Below are 23,172 nucleotides of genomic sequence, written 5' to 3'. Positions count from 1 at the left end.
GGAACTTGAGAAGTCGCCACAGGACCTGAAAATCCGAAGAGGGAGAAGCTGAGCCGGCCTGCTACGACGACACCACCGGTGGAGCCCTGCTGAACCGACTCACCACTTCCCAATGACAGAGGAGATCTCCCGGCTGGAGAGTCTTCTTACCCTGACTGGTGGGCACAACCAGTTTACCTTCTTTTTTGTTCGCTTCCAAGACGTCCAAGTGGTCGAATTGCCCGTGCCAAGCACCCCGGCAACCGGATAGCCACTTACCGTTGCATCGCGAATAAAAGGACCGCTCCTTTTAATTGAGAACTCCGCGGCTGGTTTCTTCCCTGGCAGTGCAACGGACTCCTGCTCTCCTCCCCAACAAGATCCTCTCTTCCTCCGGACGAAGCAACGACTTGCAACCACTGGCCGGAACACCTGCCCCCGCTGGAGCGTTCTCACCATTTTAAGGTACCGTGTCCGCCAGGCCTCCCTTTCTAAAGATTGCTACAAGGTAACAATAACCCCTTAACCTTATGGACTGGGCTGGCCGCCTCGACCTTTTAACTGGGCCCTTTCTTTTGGTCCAACTCTTTCTGAACCTTTTGTGAGACTTTTGTGCACTTTTTAACCGTGTGACCTTGGACACATTTCGCTCGGAGCCTCTTAAAGTGGGTCCGGCTTCTTAAACTTTGACTTTGCGGTTTTAACCTGCCTTCTTCTCCTACTGTGTTCTTCCGAAAGTGTTGGGATCTGTTTCTATCTTTGCTCTGCCTTTCTCTCCCTTGTGAACCAAGTTATTAGAGTGCCATCTTCGTTAAGCGCTCACCGCTATCTGAAAATAAGTGTTGCTTGACTTAAGACTTGTCTAATAACCGTTTAAGGGAGTGTTTATCTTTTAGTGACCGTGTTTTTGAACTGCTTGATATTAGTGCCAGTGTGTTTACTAGATGTGTTTTTAAATAAATAATTATATCTCTTTTACACCAAGCTCTGGTCAGTGTTTGCTTGTTCTACTGTGTTCTTTTGACCTATTGTGAATACTCTGTATACTGCCTAACTCTTCTTGAGAGAAGTCTGACTGCTCAGCCACAGCTACCAGGTAAATCTGGGTGGTACAGACTGCTACCGATTGGGTTTACTGCCAACACCTGTAGTCTTAAATCTTTTGCAGTGGTCCCAGAGGGAACTGCACAGGTTTCTGCCTAACAATAGTGCGCGGTACAAATATCCTTTAACATTACTTGGTGACTGGTTTCTAGGTTTCTACAAGAATATCTTTTGTGGCAGATTCAGAAGTGGAATCAGCAAAAACTGTGGCAGACCCACAATTTGTAGTCACCCATCATTTACACAATAAAGTGGCACAAAATAAAGCAGCAAAAAATTAGGTAAATGTGGTATGCAGTTTTAAGTGCATCCCTCTGCACAGTGCTCTGGAGCGGTAGTACTACTCATGGCTCTTTAAAAGACACCCACAAAATAATGCATTAGTGGAAATACCAACGTGGAAAAGCTAGCTTAAAACTTGGTTGAAACTGCATTTTAAAAGCTTTCTAGAAGGGGAACCCCTTGAATCATCCCCCTTTTGCAGGGATTGGTCTTGCCTACTCGTTGTAACGGGGAGGGCAGGGGGCTCTTAAGGCCATGTTTTGTTCCAAGTCCACACCAGTCCCTGCTCTACTGAGGACACGCCCATCCAGCTTGATAGGCATGCCCCACAGCCAGCAAAGGCCTCACGCTCCTCCAGGGTGTATAAGGAAGGAGAAGAGACTGACACGCCCACTTCATGCGCTCTGATGAGAAACGAAACTGAACTTCACTTGTTTTTAAACTGCTGAGCAGGAACATGGCCGCCGCAGCCGCCCAGCTCCAGGGCCTGAAGGAGGAGGCCACCTGCTCCATATGCCTGGAATACTTCACAGACCCGGTGTCTGTGGAGTGTGGACATGCCTTCTGCCTGCCCTGTATCACCAAGTGCTGGGAGGGACTGGAGACCAACTTCCCCTTCCCTCAGTGCAGAGAAACTTTCCAGAACAAAACCCTCCGGCCCAACAGGCAGCTGGGGAACATAGTGGAAATGTTAAAACAGCTTCACCTTCCTAATGCGACCCCTCAGGAGGAGAATCTGTGCGCAGAACATGAAGAGAAACTGAAACTGTTCTGCGAGGATGACCAGAGACCCATCTGCCTTGTCTGCCGGGAATCCAAGGGTCACCGAGCTCACACAGTGCTCCCCATTCCAGAGGCTGCCCAGGAGTACAAGGTATGTGTGCTAATAGGGACATGGGTGTGTTCTCACACAGTACTCCTTACAGCAGAGGCTGCCCAGGAGTACAATATAAATGTGTGCTGTAGACCAGGGACGCGGGTGGATTATCGGCACATTCCAGCAGCTGCCCAGGCGTACAAGGATGTGTGCTGTAGGTCTGGGACATGGAGGGATTCTCACACAATGATCTTCATTTCTGAGGCTGCTGAGAAGTCTGTCCTATGCACATCATAGCTCTGGGGCGAACGGAGGGCGTGCATAATGCTTCACATTACAGACACTAGTGTCCAGGATTACACAGTATGTGTGCTGTATGTAGGTCGCCACAGTGGACCTCTAAAGGGGGAGGTCCAGCACGTGCAGCTGTACAGTGAAAAGAATCACACACCTATATGTGTGCCAAGTCTCCCTGGAGCATAGAGCCCACACAGTATGTCCAATAAAGAAGGGCCGAGAGCACACACTGTGTGAGTGAATTGACTGGTGGCAAAAGGCACCCTCCCTGCACCCTCATAAGGGTGTCCAGGAGCACGTAGAGTATGTAAAAGGTCAGGAATCGAAAAGTTTAAAAAATCAACAGTGCGTGTTAGACGGTCTGTGACATAAGGGTGCACACTGTGTGGTGTGTGACACTCCCAAGTGTGTTGCCTTTAAGGGAATGTGTCCCTGCCCTGTGTATTGCCCTTTTAACATGGGCAATTACTGTGTGATGGCCCAAGCTAATAAAAGGAGCCCCTGCAGGCGCGTGCAGCAGAACGGCAGCAGACTCCCAAAGAGGAATGACTGGTCTGTCTCTCATTGAGGCCTGCAGGCCCACACCTGTGTGAGCACAGGCCTGCAGGCCATGATGCTGTGGGACCCTCGTGCCAGTGCAGTGGCAGAGTTCCGCATGGTCATGGGTGTGGCTCGCCTTACCCCAGAAGGTGCTGATGCCCCATTGCACCCTGGGACCTGCTGGATGTCCATAGCAGGCCCCAACCCCCAGAGGCACTGGGCCTCTAAGGTGCTGATGCCCCCCAAGACCCTGGGGCCTGCTGGATGTCCATAGCAGGCCCCCTACACAACAATGTCGGGCGAACGCGCCAACGCAGGAGGAATGGCGGGCGCCGCCCCTTAGTGGGGGTTGCCCAGCCAGCCTCCTCCGAAGGTGGGGGCGGGCCTAAGGAGGGAAGGGCTTGCCCCGGAAAATGGGAGGGACAACACAGGAAGAAGGACTGGGGGCAGGGAACCAAGTGAGCGGGAGGGCCTATAAAAGCCCATGCAAACAAGCATCGCTCTCTCACTCTCTCGCGGTAGCCTGCTTCAAGAGGAGATTTACTTTGGAGTGTTCCAGCCAAAATGCGAGGGGCGAGGGGGTGGAAAAAGAAAAATTGGAAAACAAAGTGAAAACAAATATCTACAAGGGAAGTTGGGGGGGACACCTAGATGAAGGTATTGTGGCACAGGTACAGTTGCCAAAGATCAGGTGGGGGGAAGGGATAACGGAAGGAAGGATACACAGAGGAGGTAGTGGGGGGGTCAAAAAATGGGCTCCTTGCGGTGACAAGAGGGAACCAGGGGGTGCACAAGGTCCAAGGAGGTGAAGGGGGGGCAAGCGCAAGGGTGGGGGGCAAACAGACAGGGGTACTTGGGGAAAATGGGAGAACGACACATCGAGGTCAGTGGGGGCGGGACTTTGGGGGAGAAGGGATCCCAGGGAACTGTAGGCGGGAAAAAATGGGGGTGGCCGAAAGCAAGAGAAGGGAACCGGGAGAGGGGAGGAGCGAGCCGGAGAAATGGAGCAGAAGGACTAGGGATTACGGAACTTGACGGAGGGGGGAGGGACCCTGGCAACACAAGCAGCAAATCGAATGGCCATGGGTAGAGAGAAGCTGGCAGCAAGGGCCGGGCTCAACCGGAAGCGTCCACCCGACTCAGACGGTGGGGGGGAGGAGGGAGAAATACCTAGGAAGCCTCACACAGCGTAGAAGAACCTGTGGTGTGGTTAATTCACGGATCGCCTGTAAGATAACTCCTTGACTTTATGCAAATAAAGCTGCTGTGGCATTAAGATTTCCAACTTTAAAATTGTGTTATGTTGTTGTTCCAGTAAATGCATCACTGCGGGGTACAGATGTGGGGTGGGGTGGCCGGGCAGGGGCAGGCCGGCCAGGGACAGGGGGTGGTAGGAGGGGGAGGCACGGCAATGGGATGCCCCTGCTATGGCAATGAGGACGGAACCCTGAGTAACTCCCTGTCCCCGCTAGTTTGCAAGTTTTCTTTTTCTCTTCTTTTTGTGCGAGGAGGGAAGGAGCTGTCCCCCACTGAGGGAGAGGCGCTGCGTTTGAAAGGAGAAGCGGCATCCACTCGCCTAGGAGGTGGGGAGGAAGACCAGGCAGTAATCATTATATGATAGGGGGGAGCGAAACAAGCGAGCGCCGCCCCACCCCCGATATCCAGAGGCAGTGGTGTCTGCGCGGTTTTCCACGCTCGGGTAAGCAGCATCTGCTGCAAAAGACCAAGGGAGGGGAGTGCCCATCCCCCGGAGGACCCGCTTCCCTGCCCGCGAAGGGAGGAGAACAAGAAGCAGCCGCAGCTGCAGGAACAAAGGGGAGACCAGGACCCTGCTGGCGGACCCTCCCTGGCTGCATCCTTCTGTGAAGAGGGTGCTCGTATGGCCAGGGGAGGGTCGGCCTGCAGCCCTTATGCGGGCCTCAAGGCCCCTGCGGCATCCACCGTCAAGAGGAGGAAACACATCTCCTGCCGGAGATTGAGATAGCGTGGTGTACACGCCCCCCTGCCAGTCCCAGCGGGAAGGCAGAAGCCCGCCGAAGAAGAAGGGAGCGAGAGAGCCTGTCCCAACACCCCCACATGACACAGTGCCTGCAGCACACTCCATATGCCAATCTAATCAGGAGCGGCCCGACCCCAGTGAGGCCTGTGGTGGCACTCGTCGGCGCCGCTTTAAAATGGACAAAGGAAGTCTCCCGCCTGGGGAGAGGACGGTTGGTGTGGCGCTGCTCCAGCCCAGAGCTGTGAAGAGGGAAGCCCTATTTCGCCTCCCGGCAGTGAAGTAACAAGCAGCTATGGGTTGGGGCTAAGGAAGGAGTTTTTATGCTAGGGAGTGGCATGCGGGTGACACGGATGGATGACAAGTGTGACAAGACAGGCAATACAGAGACAGTTGCAGGAATGAGGAGACTGACGACCAGGATGTGAGGTGGAAAAAACTTTGGCCACAAGCTTTATTTTAGTACCAGCCATGGTGCAAAAGAAAAACCAGCCATAACATCACATAAGGATAACAATACTATATTTTGGGGACAGAGGGAACAGGTGAGCGGGGGGCCCTAATCCCAACTAGGGGCCCGCTCGAGGCTGATCCCTGCCGCCACCCTGAGGGGATGCTGACCGGCGTCTCCCAGGTCCCCCCAAAATAAGAGATTATGAATTAAGTACAGCCTCTGGCTGCCAGGGTCCAGAAAATATTCCTGGTGAAATGTCCATACCTTCAATGGACAGGTGAACCCTGTCATTGCAGAACATGGCCTGGTTGTGTACCGAGATCCCATGTTTAATAAATTTGAGGCCTGATAAAAGGCAGAAATTGGCCACGGCTTTGTTCAGTTTGCGCCTAGAAATCTCCATGGCTTTGCTGCACTCTGCCCCATGCCACTGTTGGCGAGGGATGATTTCTGACATCATCACTTCTGTTCGAAGTCTTAGCATGCGTGCCAGGGATCAGAGGGAGGTGCCGATTTAAGCCAGGAAAACGTCCTGCCCAGCTGAGGCAAGTCATTGCCCACGAGATGGGTGGATGATGAGGAGATAATCAGGGGGGCGGGGGGGGGAAGATACTATTAGATCAAGTCTTTCCTGATGTATCTTTTGTAAGCCCCCGATTTCAAACCCCCAATCCCTTTTATGGCTTTCTCTTGCAACCCCCCCATCCAGGCTTAAGTGGCTGCTCCTATCCTGAAGGCGTGGGATCCAAACTCAGTAGGATTCCATCCTATAGCTATTATAGTCTTCCTGAGGACAGACCTCACCTGGAATCTACTGAGGGCAGACCCAATTTTGTGTGTGAATAATTGCCCCCCCCCGGCTGGGGTGCTTGTTCGTGAAGGCCCTGGTGATGCAGATGGGGCAATATTCTGTTTCCTCAATGCAGTACAGGTTGATGATCCTCCCTTTTCCTAATTGGTCAGTTTTGGACCTACACAGTTTCACAGCCCTACCTCTGATCCTGTGTTTTTGGAGGCTATCTCGCTGATCCTGAACGCCCCAGAGTAGTTGAGTGTGAAGGCAGCTCTAAATAGTGAGGTCTCGTAGGCATTGTTGCATACTTCAGGGAGGGTGTCTAGCAGAACTTTTTAATTTAGCAAAATTGAGGGGGCGCCTGGTGTCTGTTTTGACCCCTTCCTTTTTGGACCAACCGTTGAGAGCATATCTGGTTAGTGCGCCGTGGGTGGGGTCGGGTGCCACCGCTAATCTAGTGTAATATGAAACTGCTGCCAGATGGGAGAGCTGTGACCGGCTGGCTGGCGGGGGCTGCCTTGGATGTGTCCATGGTGGCCCAAACCTCTTCTGGAACTGCTGTCCTCCTGGCTTCTGTCTGTGGGTTTAGTGCCTTGCAAGTGGAGAACTGAAAACGGGACAGAGCGTCAGCGGCCTTATTATCTTTGCCTGCAATGTGCCGCCCAATTATTACCATGTTATTTTCCAGGGTGACTTTTTGTCATTTCTCTCAACACTTTTAGCACCAGAGGGCAGGAGGCAGCACCCTTGTTTAAAATGTGTACAACCGCCATGTTGTCTGACTGTGTGACCAGTTCTGTGCTGGCCAACAAGTCCCCCCATAAATAGAGTGCCATCCATTATGGGGAATATCTCTAGCAGTGCGATGTTCCTGGACCAGCCCCTCCTCTGCCAGCAGGGAGGCCAGTGCTCGGCGCACCACTTGTTAGCAAAACATACCCCAAATCCTTTGCTGCCAGCCGCATCTGTGAACAAGGACCTTTTGTCTGCTCCATTCATGGTTTTGCGCCATATCACCTGGCCATTAAAATTGTTAAGAAATGATTCCCATATGGCCATTTCTAGTGTTATTTCTTTGCCCAATCTGATGTGGTGGTGTGGCTTAGTAAACCCCCCTCATTTTTAGTTCCACGTTCCTGTTAAAGATCCGGCCTTGGAACCTGATTCTGGTAGCAAAATTGAGCTTCCCAGCAAGGGACTGTATTTTCCCGCAGCGTCGCCTAGTCCCTGCCTGTCATCAACCTTATTGTCTTTAGAAAGTCCTCTATTTTGTCTATGGGTAGGCAGCATTCCCTCTTGGAAGAGTCAATCTCTATGCCTAAGAATGACAGGGTGGTGGTGGGTCCTACCGTCTTCTCAGGCGCCAGTGGAACCCCTAATGCCTGCCTGGTTTCACTGAATAACTTAATGGATGAGCTGCATATGGGAGACCCTGCTGGGCCAGTGAAGAAGAAATCATCTAGATAGTGTACCATTCTGGCTCTAGGCGTGGCCTGTTGGAGTACCCTTTGTAGGAAAGAACTGAACTGTTCAAAGTAGGCACACGCGATGGCGCAGCCCATGGGGGGGGGGTGTTTATCAAAATAGAATTTGTTGTCAAAATGGAAACACAGCCACTGGTAGGTGTTCTTGTGCACAGGCGGCAGCCTGAATGCTGACTTAGTGTCGGCTTTCGCCATGAGAGCGTGTCTACCTGACAGTTTTACTAGGTCAACCGCATCCTGCACGCAGCTATAAGAGACAGTAGCCTCAGTGGCAAGGATGCCAACATTGAAAGAGCTTCCGGATGAGTGAGATAAATGGTGGATCGTCCTAAACTCCCCCTGCTGTTTTTTGGGCACAATGGCCAGGGGGAAGCATAAAAACTCAATGAAAGGAGGGTGTTGGAAGGGACCCTCAATCCTCCCTAGGTTTGGCTCTTTACCAATTTATTCTCTTATTATGTTGGCTAGGGAAGAGGCAGATTTTAGGTTTTTGGGTATAGTGTGAGATCCCTGGCCCTTGAATGGGATCTGAAACCCATCTTTGAAGCCCTTATTAGTTGGTCAATTTTTTTTTTTTTTTTTTTTTGGTGAGGCCCCCATTTTATTACTAGTACATGTTTTTACCCTCTGAGGCTTTTGGGCTGGGCCTGGAGGGAGAGGCTTTTGTGCAGTCGCTGCTGTGGTCACCATTGCATGTGCTGCATTGGTGCTTGTATCTGCACTCAGTGCCCTTGTTGCATGACCCTCTGTTGAAATACCAGCAGGTCCCCGGGGTGCTCCCTTTGCCCCCCCGTGCTGCAGTTGCCAAACTGCCCTTATTCTGCCCCGCTTTTTGCCCCCTTGGGGGCGGTCTTCGAAACGGGAGTTTGTTTTTGTTGGCATTTGCACTGTCTTGTTGTGACCTATGCTGGTTATGCTGCCTGTTTCTATACCTTCTGTTGTTTTTGCTGCTCTTGGTCCTTATTATATTGAGCAGAGCACACTGAGCTGAGTTTTCTTTTAAGACATGGGAAATATACAGTTTGGGGTCTTCCTCTTCCCAGCCTGGGTCAGGGAATCTCTGCATCTCCTTCCTGAACTCCCTGTCGTAGTTCAGCCATGAATTCTGCCCAAAGGTATTGTGGATCTCTAGGATTCTATGGTGGTAGGCAATCAATGCGGTGCCCTCTTCTGGGAATTTTTTTTTTTTAAGAGGATGGTTGACAGGATTTGAAAAGAGGCCTCCCAATTCTGAATATTCTTTTCCAGGGTGGGCCTCTTTTCTCTCGCTTTTTCTTTCTCTTTCTTATCCCTCTCGGAAATAACAAAACCTAATTCTTCATATTCCAATAGGCAACAAATATCAATGAATTGCTTCTTCCAAATCTTAATTTTGCACTCTATGTGCCATGCAACAGGCTTCTATTCACACTTTTGCCGGCTGTGCGTCTCCCATATTTGTTCATGTGAGGGCTTGGAGACACGACATCATTGCTAGGCCCAACCCATGCTTTAAGTTGGCCCTGGACATCCTCGCCCCCCTAGAATCAGACTCTGTGTCCATGCTGTCACTCTTGCTGCTGGAGCTGTTTGAGTCATCCCTAAGCCTCTTCATTTTCCCAGCACCCACATCCTTGTGCCATTTTAAAAAATTGTTCTAACATTGCTTTTCACAGTACCTGATTGTGCTTTTCTTTTGGTGCCGGGGTGGGTGTCTGAAGAGGCGGGCATGCTGCGGACATCACAACGCTGCTTCTTCCTTGCCGGCCGCTCCTTTTCTGCTGGCTCATCATAGCCGTTGTCCTCATACTCCAGTGCGTCTGCGTTGTCATCATTGAAACTGGTGGATGCAACTCTACCACTATTTCCTGCACCACGTCCACGCCATGGACTGCTTCTGCCGTTTTATCCTATTCCAGGAGTAGTGTTTCATTCAGGGATAAAGCATCGGCCATCTTTTCCTTCTTTGAAGTCTTAGCTGGAGCTTCTTAGCACAGAATTGTGATGCTGGCTGTTGCTGTCCTGGCCCTTCTTTCCGGTTGTGGCTCTTGTCCTGATCTTCTTCTTGTAGTCTGGAACCGCAGTTTTCCCCTTGAAGCAAGGTATTCAGAAAAAACCTAAAGCAAGGCATGCCGGTATGTAAACTTCCCGGGGTAGTGCTGTTTATAGGAGCCATGTTTTAGTGGCCCCCAACTACCTGCTGCAAGGTTCTGCATATGCTGTGGGCTCCAGTCGCACGAAAATGCCTGTGAGCTTGCTGGCAGAGTTGCCCCCTGATTTTAAGCGGGCCGTGTCACTGTACCAACTGGTTTTGCTCGCAAATGGCATGATTGCCAGGCAGCCATTAACTCGCCCTTCATCTGTTGCTATGTGTCGTCTTGCTTCCAACTCGATTCTCTGAAAACACATTATGAGGCCAGGCGTGTTTTAACGCCAGTGTTTGCTTTGAATAGCATTGAAAGCCGCACACGCTTGAATTGTTTATTTTCTTAATGATGCTTGAGCGGAGATCGCCTTCTGGATAATTTCAAGGTGGGCTGAAGACTTCATAAGCTGCTGCTCAGTGCCCCCGTTCCAGTCTTCGGTATGGAATGCTGCAGCCAGACCCGAGGCTTTATTATGGATGCCCCTCGTCCAACCACCTCCTGCCAATCTTAGATCTGGCAGTGGCAGCCTGTAAGCAGCTGGAAAATGCTGCGCAGCATCTTTCTTTTTGGCCCGCCGCCGCAGCAGTCAGCTGTCCTCGTGGAGGCTGGAGGGGCTGGTGAAAGACACGTCTCACTGCTCCTTTTAAAAGTAATCAAAATTATTCTTCCCGCCGGATTTTTGTGTCTTGCAGTTTGCGAATGGAAATCCTGGGAAAGTCCCCCTGCCAATCTGCGATCTTGTGTACACTCGCAGCTTGCCTGCAGCCTTGATTTACTGCTTTCCCTCTCCAGCTCCTTTCTTCTTTGTATCAGCCGTGAAGTTGCACTGCCAGCCGTGCTCTGGAATGCTGGAGTGGCTCGAGTCCAGAAGAGCCTGGCGATGTGCTGGTGAAACTCAGCCCGGAGACCTGCAGCCGTCCTGCTGCTGTTCATGGCTGACGGGGAGGAAGCATGAGAAGGGCCACCTTGCCCCCGGCAGCAACTTCAAAAGGCCCCCGCTCAGCATCCGCAGGATGGGAAGGGGGGCCTTTGAAGTATGGAGGGCAAGGTGACAGGGGGCAGCGACTGCCGGTTGTCACCTGCCCCTCTCACCTCACCCTCCTGTCTTGGAGACGCGCTGTCTGGGTTCCCATTGTTAAGGGACCCAGCAGCCCGACCCCACCATGTGCATGCTAAGTGGGGCAGCGCCAAAAGGCACTGCCCCACCGGACTTAGCACAAACCCCCCACCTCCCAGCTTACGGCCCCGGGCCTCCCATCCGGGTGGGCCCAGGTGTAAACGATGCAGGAAGGTGAGTGTGTGGTCCGCCCTTCCCCCCTGCAAGCAGCTGTGAGAGCCAGCCGGTGATTAAGCCACAGAGTCCACATGATCCCGGGCAAATGTGGTAGTGAATTAAAATGCTCCATGCTGGCTCACTGGGTAAAAGAAGCGTGCACATCGGCCCAAATAAAACAAGTCTGTATGCCCCCCACTGACAACCCAGGCCACCTGGCAGTGATCAAAGAAGCGCTCCGTGCCGGCTCACTAAAGGAAATAAAAGGTAATAGGCCTTAATCAATCCCGGCCCATTGGTGGTGAGGGTGCTAGGACAAAAGCACAAAGGAAGTGCTCTATGTCAGAGCTTAGGTGGAAGGTGCTCCGGGGTGCAAAAGGAGAAGTGCCGCACTGACGGTGCACTTGTGCCGGAGGGAACCCTGCCTCGCTCGAGAACTTGGTCAGTCTAAAAGAAATTGTCATAGAACAGACAGTTCTTGTTCCCTCCAACACCGTTTGCCTAACTTCAACAGACTGTGTCATCCTTGCAGATTATCTCTCAGCTTAACCTGTCACAAACTACAGACATTTCAACAGTGGAATATGAGCAGACCATGGTTACCTACGGATGCATGCTGTCTTCCGGAAACCTCTGCAGTACTACAATGTTTTGCCAGACCATATCGACTACCAGCTGCAGGACCCGACTTCCAGGCAACACCGTCATACTGCCAGTATTCCAATGTGCAACATTCCCCTGTACGGCCATCTGGACCCTCCCAATCACAGTACAAGGCTTACGATTTGGGCTCATGGTACAGCCAATGACTGTTCATGAGCACTTGTGAGTTAATTAAACCAACTTGCATGGTGATCCACAATGGGGAAGAGCCCTACCCCGGGATGAGAAGGCCTAGACTGAGCCATTCCTCCTCGGTTCGGATGAAGGTGCAGGAGGAGCTATGTGTGTGTGGTCTGCTGCCATAAAGCGTCAGGGTATCATTCCAACATAATCACATGTGAAGGCTGCATAGGATTGTTTCGACATAGTATCACCAAGAATGCGGCAGCCCACAGCACAGGGATATCCCGGGGCCGCCCTCCGGTGAAAAGGGGTAGCGCCTCCATGCCCATGACCACACGATGATCCCGGGGCCCACCGGCAGTGAGAATATGTGCGCTCTAGACCAGTGCACCAAAAATGCAGAAGGCCCTCTCTGGGTCCTGGGCCCATCGGCTTTGAAGTGCCTAGAAGTTCCACGTCAGAGCATGGAAAAGAAATGCAGAATGGGCCAGTACGATCCCGTACCCATGGGTGGTGACTAGACAAAAGCAAAACACCAGGAGTGGAGCGTGGACAATAATCAAAAATGCCTACTGTGATGAAGGCTGCGGAAAAGAAATAATGACACTGCACAAGATCATGGGTGTTCCTCCTACACTCGGCACGGCAACAAGTAAGTGCAAGTCTGCACGGAGATGTGCTGCCTCAAGAGCCCTACTGGCTGACCAAGTGCTGAGATCCCTCACACCTGCACAGCGTACTATGCAAATACACAAGTCGGCGGTGCCGAAATGAAGTGGCGAGGACCTGACACCCTGACACCAGTGTCGCCCTGCCTGCCTAGCAAATGGCCTCATCGCCCTGCCACTGGTGTGACCTCTCTACTGCTGGCAGTGCAATGCCACCTACTCCTGCCTGGGGGTGGGGGGGGTGAAGAAAGAGGTGCCCTAACACCCTACCACTGGTGGGCGCCCTTTGCTAGTGGCAGCTTCCTGCCCACATTCCTACCTGGGGAGAACTGTGCGAGTGGCCTCATCGCCCTGCCACTGGGGCATGCCCTGCCGCCGGGCCCGCCATCCATGGACCAGGCCGATGTGGCCCTAGGTACGATCTCTGCAAACCCGAAACTGGGACATCACTTGCCACGTCAGCAGCAGTCATCTGTCATCTGTGTCGGGCAAACCAATGTCTCGCAACCCTCAAATCCACCACCTAAAAGAAGTGCTATGAGGCAATCGAGAGTTACAGCTCTGTACGAGTGCTTGTGTGCCCTCCTGTCCCACGACAGTGAAGAGACACTCCTGTCTGGCGGAGTGTAGCCAAGAAAAGGGGGGTGAGTAACATGCTGAGACACCTGCCCTGTTGACATCCTGTGGTGCCGCTTGGACGCCCTGCTATCCACATCTTGCTGCCTGCCCCAACATCAAGGGACTAAGCCGATGTGGCCCCTGGTGCTCACAGGCACGGCTTTACCGGCCTTTGAACTGTAACATCAACAGACCTGGACCTGTGGAAATGACCATCCTGAATGCACGCTGGAGCCAAGTGAACTGGTCTCCTGCAGTCCTGCACATGCTCAGAGAAGACTCAGTGGACACGTGTTTAAATGCTGGGGGCCTGCATGGAAAGTATGTGTTTAAAGTGGTCCCAGTTAAATGGATGTGAAGCTGTAGTCACGCAAGTTCGGAGGCACGCTCTAAATGGTGCCAGCAGCTAGCAATGGCGTCATACAGCAGTGAAAGTTCCACTGGCCCAAGGTTAATAAAGGACTGTTGTAACATGTGATCGAATTGCCAACATTCCACCAACGGTTCGCCAACCACGACTGTCACCCGCGGGTTATGTGTAGAGTGAGTATATATGTGTAGTATGTCTATGGCCATGTGAACCCCATGTGCGTAGCAGTGGCATATTCAATTTGTTGTCGATCCTACATTTCTGAAGTAGCCCAAGTAATGTTGTTCTGTAACGGGGGAGGGGATTATTTATGTTTGAGTAACATTTATTTGATGTTATCAAAAAGGAGGAGTGTGGTGTGTGGTGTTTGACCCTCCCAAGTGTGTTGCCCCTTTAAGGGAATGTGTCCCTCCCCTGTGTATTGCCCTTTTAACATGGGCCATGACTGTGTGATGGGCCAAGCTAATAAAAGAAGCCCCTGCAGGCACGTGCAGCAGAACGGCAGCAGACTCCCAAAAAGGAAGTCTGTCTCTCATTTAGGCCTGCAGGTCCACATCTGTGTGAGCACGGGCCTGCCGGGCATGATACCGTGGGACCCTCGTGCCAGTGCAGTGGCAGAGGTCTGCATGGTCAATGGTATGGCTCTCTCTGCCCCTACCACAGAAGGTGCTGATGCCCCATAGCACCCCAGGGCCTGTGGGATGTCCATAGCAGGCCCCAACCCCCAGAGGCACTGGGCCTCTAAGGTGCTGATGCCCCCTAGCACCCTGGGGCCTGCTGGATGTCCATAGCAGGCCCCCTATACAACACACTGTATGTCTAATATAGGATGCAGCCTCACACTATTCATATTATGTTAACGGTTTGGGTTCATTAAGTTCACACCTTGAGTTGTATACAGGAAGATACTCAAGAGCAGAGGATGTGCACATAGCAACCTTGGAACCAAAGGTTGGTCGCAGGATAAGGTTGACCAAGTGTACAAGATGTATATGTGATCAGACAGGAACCCCATGAGCCACGGTGCTCCCTTCCCTTATCCGCCCAAGAGAGACCACATGCCATGGATAGAACCTATGCACATGAGATGCCTTGGTTTCAAAATCAGGTGCTGGGTGTAGGCTGCCCAAGAATATAACTGATGAATGCTACATGTCTTGGGATCCTAAAGGTCATGGTGGGTGGAGGCTGCCCAAGATGTCTTGGGATTTTAAGTCTCATGCTGAGAGGAGACTGCCCACGAGTATATGGGTGTGTGTGGCATGTCTTATGATTCTAAGTCTCATGGTGGGTGGAGGCTGCCCAAGATGTCTTGGGACCCTAAATCCCATACTGAGTGGAGCTGCCTAAGAGTACAAGGGTGTATGTGGCATGTCTTGGGATTTTAAATCCCATACTGAGTGGAGACTGCCCAAGAGTACAAGGGTGTATGTGGCATGTCTTGGGATTGTAAATCCCATACTGAGTGGAGACTGCCCAAGAGTACAAGGGTGTATGTGGCATGTCTTGTGATTCTAAGTCTCATGCTGAGGGGAGGTGGCCACAGTGTTAATGGTGCAGATGTGGCATGTCTTGGGACTCTAAATCCCATACTGAGTGGAGCTGCCCAAGAGTACAATGGTGTATGTGGCATGCCGTGGGATTCTAAGTCAAATGCTGTGGGGAGACTACCAGTGACTTTGTGTGACTTGTCTGAGTTCACAAAGCTATAGGTCCTCCAACGCCACACTGGGTATCGTCCAACTGATCATTTACTTTCATGACCCGGATCCCAGCAACAGTGCGAAGTAATGTGGAAATGGTGCATCAGGTATTATTTTGCCCCTTGGGTGTGCAGTGGTGCCTAACAGGAGAGCCTTCATTACCTGCCCTCTCTGGGAGGGGACAGTCCCTGAGGTCTGTGCTGGTGTTCAGTGTACTGATAGTGCCTCAGGGGAGTTTCCATGTACAGGGATCCCCACCCCAATGTGTGTCTGAGGCTGAATGTGCCCCACCTGCTCTAGCACACATGACCTGTCCCATGGGTGTGAGGTGGGCAGGACACTGAAAGTTTTGAGTGGGCACTGGTCCCTGGCAGTCTCGACTCTACCACATTTACTGTAACAACGGACAGGTGACACCTGCGAGGGAAGGTGACTGGTGCTTTAAACCAGGCAGCATCTGGGACTGACTCAAAGGACCTCAGTGCGAGTTTGGTGGAATTATGCTGTGACACTGGAGCAGTAATGCTCTGCACGGCTGCCGCTATCCCCATTATGAAATACTACAGGACACGCAGTGATCTTGCATGGACAGTTGCTGCTGCCTTACATGCTAGCAGTAACTCCACGTCAAAGTGTGGGTTCCAAACGCATGAACTGGCAGAGCAGTGACCTGACTTCTAATGGCACCCTTCTTTTAAGGAAATAAAGGGAGGTTGTTCCTGTATGAACCCCTAAAATCTCACTTATTGTGACTGCAGACCCACTTCTTCACCTTTTCTGACTCCAGACCTCTTTCCCCAATGCTGGACTGCAGCCCCTCCCACCCCCACTTCATCCAATGGCGAACTCTCTGCTGATGGGCAAGGGGCCCTGCCCTGGGGCACAGTCCCATCACATGTGAGGGTGGCACAGCACTGCTCTATGCCGGAGGAAGGATAGACATGTTCATAGGACAGAGGATAAGCCTTTCCTGGGCTATAGGGGCTTGGGGAACAATCTTACCTGTTACACTTACAGAGCCATAACTACTGGCTTTGCCAGTGCTTGATTCTTGTGTTTCATCTCACAATGACGGGCCATTTAAGTGTAAATCCCTGTGAAATGCGCTCTTACCAAAGAGGTGGTGCTGGGAGCCTACAGTACATAAGTGTCACTAACAGATGCACCGCCTGGCCTATAACTAGGTTATGGGCCGATAATGCATGTTAATGCCCCCCCCCTGGCTTGCATTGCAATAGTAGTTACTAGAGCAAACCATGGTTGATATTGAGGTATCTGCGTAACCTTTACTCTCTGGTCAGTGCACTACATGTAACTTGACATGTGCCCAGCATGTGATCTCACACATGACCTTGCATGTGCCGTGTGTCCCAAGCCTCACTGCGGGTGCCCCTGCTGAGGGTGCAAGTCTCGGGACTATAAGTCTCCCACCATAGGAGGGTCTGCTGAGGAGAACTAGGTGCGTTTGTGCCAGGGTAAGGATCTCAAATCAGGTTACATATGTGTCAGGGGTAGTGTAAACCGTCATATTTAATGGCGGAAAGTATATGAGGATTGATGATTTTAAGACCTCTATGAACAGAGTGTCTTCCAAAATGGATGAGTTATGGATTGTGAACCAGTCTATGGGAGCAGCTGGGAGTCTGAGGGAGCATTCTTTATAGACTGTCCATTAGCCTATGGGGGCAGCTGGGAGTCTGAGGGAGCATTCTTTATAGACTGTCCATTAGCCTACGGGAGCAGCTGGGAGTCTGAGGGAGCATACATTATAGACTGTAAGTGAGCTTAAGAGATGGAAGTGAGCTTAAGAGAACATATAAGGGCGGAGGACTCTTTCTTTATAGACTGTACATTAGCCTATGGGGGCAGCTGGGAGTCTGCAGGAGCATACATTATACACTGTAAGTGAGCTTAATGGTACATATAGGGGACGGAGGAGGCTTTCTTTATAGGATCTGCGTGATCCGATCGTGGCTGGTTTTCCCGCGACAGAAATTTGCATGCGAAATGTACGCAGCACAAAAGGTTTGTACATTTCCCATGCAAAATACATGTCCCCCGCAACTCCCGCTCACTATACTGTAAAATGTAGTGAGCGTGGTGTTGCGGGGGTGTCCCCCGCAACCCCTGATTTTTTTTTTTTTTTTTTGTTACCTACCTTAAATGCATACCACCGAAGGTTCGAACTTTTGGTTGTATGCATTTTTGGACTTTTGATGCTTGCGGACGTTTTTACTCGGTAGAAACGTACAATACCTTCTTTATAGACTATATACAAGCGTAGGAAACCAGCGAGGCTGTCCTGGGGGACCTCGGTCTTGTTCTGTGTAGATTATTAATTTGCAGGAAATCTTTTGACTAACAAAATGGTTTTATTCTTTTAGAATAAGCTTTACAGCTACATGGAACATCTGAAAAAAGAGCTGAAGGACCTGCACAAGTGGATAGAGGCAAAACGCAGGAAAACATCGGAGCTCGAGGTAAGAGGGATGGCTATATATATGTGTAGAGGGGCTCACTGCAGAGAGGCACAAGGAGCCCTTTGAGAGTTCAAGTAGCAGTGCTGGGTGAGTGAGCTATGAGACATCCCGTTGAGAGTACAGCGAGCAGAGCTGGATGGGCAAGATACAAGACATCCCCTGAGAGTGTAGGGAGCAGAACTGGATGGGAGAGATATGAGACATTCCATAAGAGTACAAGTAGAAGTGCTGGATGGGAGAGCTATGAAACATCCCTTGAGGGTACAGAAGGCAGAGCTGAGTGGGAGAGATACAAGACATACCCTGAGTGTACAGAGAGCAGAGCTGGCTGGGAGAGATACGAGACATCCCCTAAACGTACAAGAAGCAGAGCTGAAGGGGAGAGATATGAGACATCCACTGAGAATATAGAGAGCAAAGCTGGAGGGGAGAGCTACGAAACATTCCCTAAGAGTACAAGTAGCAGAGCTGGATAGGGGAACTATGAGACATCCCTTGAGAGTGCAGAGAGCAGAGTTGGAGGGGTGAGATACAAGACATTCCCTTAGAGAACAAGTAGCAGAGCTGGAGGGGAGAGATATGAGACATCACCTAACAGTACAAGTAGCAGAGCTGGATGGTAGAACTATGAGACATCCCATGAGAGTACAGAGCGCAGAGCTGGAGGGGAGCAATACGAGACATCCCTAAAGAGTACAAGTAGCAGTGCTGGATGGGAAAGGTGCGCAACATCCCCTAAGAGTACATAGAGCAGAGCTGGAGGGGAGACACACAAGAAATCCCCTGAGTGTACAGAGAGCCGAGCTGGATGGGAGAGATACGAGACATCCCCTGAGAGTACAGAGAGCAGAGCTGGATGGGGGAAACTATGAGACATCCCTTGAGAGTGCAGGGAGCAGAGCTGGAGGGGAGAGATATGAGACATCCCCAGAGACTATAAGTAGCAGTGCTGGATGCGCGAGCTATGATACCTCTTTCGAGTACAGAGAGCAGAGCTGGAGGGGAGAGTTCCAAGGCATCTCCTATGAGTACAAGTAGCAGAGCTGGATGGTAGAACTATGAGACATCCCCTGGGAGTACAGGGAGCAGAGATGGAGGCGGGAGAGAATAGACATCCTCTAAGAGTGCCAGGAGGATGAGCTGGAAGTCCGGCATAAGGGTCATATGAAAATAACAAAAAACAGGAACAGGGATGCGGGGGAGTCAGATACATAAGGGAATTATAATAAGGAGACCTGCTGTGAATACCATTCCATAGTAAGTGCATTAGGGGGTGTACAAAAAAGCCCTCTAATAGTGGCAGCGGGTGGTAGAGGTGAGTCATTGGGCAATAAGTGAAGCTCTTGTACTATGTCCCGGGTCTATACGTTGCTGTTCCTCCTACGAGGACCTTTACATAAGTGTATGCTGCCCTCAAAGCCTGAAACAAATGCTGACTCCAGAAGTCTCCAAAGTCGCACCTTCACTTCTGTTTGTAGGGTCACTGCTGCTTTGGAATTCCATATTCTATCATACTGTATTTGGGAATGTTAAAGAGGCCTTGCTCAGTCCTAATTCAATAAAAGCCCCATCAGAGACAGAATAGTGAAAACAGCAAAGGTTTTATACTCAGTCGACTGGGAGTCGTTACACAAGCCAAAGTTGATCAGTTAACCAGGCAAGGACTCAAAAGCCTGCCCCTTTTGAACACACTTTTATAGAGAATACAGCACTTCACAATATTATTTACGCTAATCTGAACCTTAGAGTTTAACATATTCTAATTGGCCATTTTACTTAAAGGTCAAAACATCACTTGTGTCCCATTGGACATAAACACTTCCTGAAACACATGACTCCTTATGCAAATTAGCAAGACTAGGTAGTTTCCCAAATTTCACTGACTCATTGACATATGTTTCAACCTTAACACTGGACAAAACAAGTTCTGGAAATGACCCACGTCTTCAGACGTCTTAGCACACTGTATCCAAGACATGGATAGGTTGTCTGGTTTTCTATTGGTTAATCCCTCTTATCTATTTGTGACTGTATGCCAGTTTCACTTGCAAAACTGCACTGTGGAGATAATATATTCTCCCATTTGATGCTGCCAAATTGTCTGCACCTGGATTGCCCAAGCCCCATCCTACATCCTTGGTTGGGTTACTAGCCACTGTGTTTTGAGCTCTTCACAGCTGTGTATTCTCTGGGCTTTCAGCACCCTTCTCTGAGGCCTATTTCTAATTTAACACATGCCGTGGTATTCATTTTAAAACAAATGGATGCCTGTTGCTGTGACATTTTTTGTCAGGAATCAATTTTCTGTGTTCATGTTCAGAGCACTGTAAGCATGCCTATTTGTTCTATGTTGTCCTAAATAAGTGTGTCCAGTGTTACCTATTTCCGAGGTACTTTGCCTTCAGTAAGGGCAGCTTAACTACCAAAATAGACAATACACCTGATTTTTACAATGTTGGGCGGGAGGGGTATCGGCCCTAAATACCATATTTACCTGTCTGCCAAAAGAGAGGGGGTGGGGGCTTCTCCTCTACAGGAACATCTGAGAGAACACACACTTGCACCAGGACACCTTGCATTTACTTTGATGCTTAAGGACATATTTGATCCTGGAGAGAGAGAATCTCCTACACTTCCAGACTTTCCTGTGGATCTGCTAGTGAAATCTATTTGGGTTTTATTCAGTGACAACGGTGTGCCTGTTTTCATGAAGGTAATGGGATTAAACGTGCCCTGGGTGCCGAGCCCCAGTAGTGCTATATCTGCCTGTCTGTGAGATATCCAGAGCCTCTGAAGCCATGTGAGTGGCAAGAAGTGTTGTCTGTGAATGCCTTTTTTAAAGTGTTGGGACAATTATTGTGTCCTTACAGGTACGCCACCTCAAACACCCATTTTCTCCCTTCCGATTCTCACTTTTCAATCCCTTTGAGACACATACTTTAGCTGTGGGACTTGAAGCTGACTAGTATGGACACATCCCAGTCAGATATTTACATATGGGTTTAAAAAGCACAGGTTCTGGAAAGGATGTTCACCCAGTCATCATCACAGGGATCAGGGAATGACATCACCAAGACCTTGAAGCCAAGAGTACCAGGAAGAACTCTTAAGAAAATATCAAAAGGACAGGATTCCCAGACCATTTTGAAGGACCAAACACATAAGCACCACATCTCCCAGAATTCCCTCTCACAAAGGTAAAATCTGGAGCAGATCTGTGAAACTCAACTAGATGTATAAGGAAAAGAAGACTATGGGGAAACCGTAATCATCCCACAGAAGTAGCTCCCCAGCCCTCAAGAGAACAGTTATGGAAGACACACACCTCTCTCCCATTTAACAGCAATGGTGACTGGGAGAAGCACAACTCTTCCCTGTGCAAGAACCAGTCACACAGAGAGGACTTCACTTCTTCCCCCAACTACACGAAGATTTAAAGACTTGTTCATGCCCGATTTCTTCCCTGAAGCTACCTCAGCCTCCAGGCCCATGCTACTCCCCCTGAGTGGTCCTTCTGGTATGTCTCTACTGCCTTTGACTAACATTGGGGGTCTGCCTGCTTTGCTGCATCTTCTGCTGGGGCATCTGGTTCTTCAGCCAACCTCTGGATCTCTTGATTGGGGTCTCCTCTGGCCCTGCCTAGAATTGTTTACCGCCAAATCCGCATCTGTGGGGTATAGTATAAACATACCTTCATTTTTCCCATAAAAGCAGATGCAGCTCTCCAGATAATTTTTTGAGGCGCTGAACTCCAAACAACAACAATAACGCCATAAGGACCCAGTGCAGGACGTGTGTAGGCTTGCCTCTTGGAACACATGCGGTTTCCTGCATTTGTTTAGGTCAAGTTGGCTTGATCGACTGCAGATTGTTTGTTTACAGGAAACGTGGTTAACTGAAGCTCCGGTCACAACTGACTTTGAGGTGGCCTTAAATCCAGCAATTAAAACTCTAAAAGGTCGCCCGATGGCAGGTTTAATCACCATGATTAGAAGATCTTCAGGCTGGAGGATTGCAAATTCAATCAACCATTCTCCATTCATTCAAGTAACCTCCATCAAATTTCTTGGCCCTTCAGGAAGGTGCATTGATTTAATAACGTTAGTAAACACATATTGTAACCATAAAAGGGCCGAGAAACAAGACTTCATAGACAAAATAATGGAAATATTGGACCAACTGATGGAGGTATCTGAATGGCCTAATATAATCCTTTGTGGTGACTTGAACATTGACTTGTTTAAACCATCAGACGCGGGGAAAAATCTGTTAGTACAATCATGGACAGAAGAAATGTCCGCCCGTAATTTTCAACTGTTAAATGGGAATACCCATAACGATATGCCGCCTGCTTACACCTGGCATCGGGCAAGTCTGGCCTCAACAATTGACTATATGATTGTATCAGAACCTTTACACCTGCGAATAAGTTCAATGAAAGTCATCAAAAAAAATCGACAGCGACCACGATATGTTGTTAACAGAATTCACAACTAAACCAAAGGCCCCTGTCACTACGTGGCAGTACAAAATCCATGCCGAATCAAATAGAGTCTGTCTGAGATTGGATACACATGAGCTAGAACAACTAACAACTCAGTACTGCAATGTCAGTCGATCTCTTGAATATGACCAACTGCTGATGCAATTTAAACAGAAAAAGGCGGGCCTTAAAAATAAGGCCTTTGTATTATATGTTCATTGTTTTGACTTGGACCTCTTGTAACAGAAGCGTCTGCTACGCAGTGAGTTAAGACAATCCAAGACGTTAGACGAACACGCCTGTTTGCAAGCAGCTAAGGCTGTAAAAATACAAAAACTTGGTAAAATCGCATAAGCACGTCATGATGCAAAACGACGCAGAACAAATGCTGAGGACCCTGCAAAATAAAAACACAAAGGACTTTTGGTGTCTCATCAACAATCTGCCCGCTCCTCAAAGCGCTTTACAAACATGCATGGTGTCAGAAGCCGATTGGATAACCCATTTTGCAGCCTTATATCCCTCAACTGAGTTATCGGAAAGCCCGGTTAAGGAAGTGTGTAAACCCTGGGCCTTAGTTCTTCCAAAAGAAGATATAGTGGCCATAATTAAAAAAGCAAAAAACTCACGAGCAACGGGCCCTGACGGGCTCACAAACTTTACCATTAAATTGCATCCAGAGCTATGGGCAGAGTTTTGTGAGACGCTCTTTAAAAGGATAATTACAACTCGTCTCGACTCCAAAGTCTTGGAAGTGTGCGATCATTGTACCTATTTTTAAAAAGGGCGATAGATCCAACCCGAAAAACTACCGTCCTGTAGCATTGTTGGACGTGCTAGGTAAAATCTACGCCACAATGTTGCAGCAGAAACTGGTGGCCTGGTCGTTAACATCATCCCATGTGGACAAACGTTAATC

The 23,172-nt window shown here is 49.9% G+C and overlaps 1 protein-coding gene across 8 annotated transcripts in view; it reads left to right on the top strand.

Annotated features, from left to right (window-relative positions):
• Nucleotides 1–1,781: 1,781 nt before the first annotated feature.
• LOC138521799 (E3 ubiquitin-protein ligase TRIM39-like) overlaps nucleotides 1,782–23,172 on the top strand; it is a 240,732-nt gene continuing 219,341 nt past the window's right edge. For 3 of the 8 annotated variants that reach the window (XM_069634902.1, XM_069634906.1, XM_069634907.1), the window contains exons 1-2: nucleotides 1,784–2,239; nucleotides 17,675–17,770. In XM_069634902.1, coding sequence (XP_069491003.1) covers nucleotides 1,823–2,239; nucleotides 17,675–17,770 — 513 coding nt within the window. In that variant the 5' untranslated portion in view covers nucleotides 1,784–1,822. Of the gene's footprint in view, nucleotides 2,240–17,674; nucleotides 17,771–23,172 lie in introns of all 8 variants that reach the window. The other 5 variants (XR_011283122.1, XM_069634901.1, XM_069634905.1 and 2 more) reach the window with 3 other exon arrangements.

The sequence above is a fragment of the Ambystoma mexicanum genome, chromosome 13, assembly GCF_040938575.1.
Source record: "Ambystoma mexicanum isolate Mex_15411 chromosome 13, UKY_AmexF1_1, whole genome shotgun sequence".
NCBI lineage: Eukaryota > Metazoa > Chordata > Amphibia > Caudata > Ambystomatidae > Ambystoma > Ambystoma mexicanum.
Note: the sequence above shows the minus strand (reverse complement) of the source record. Positions and strands in the feature narration are given on the sequence as shown.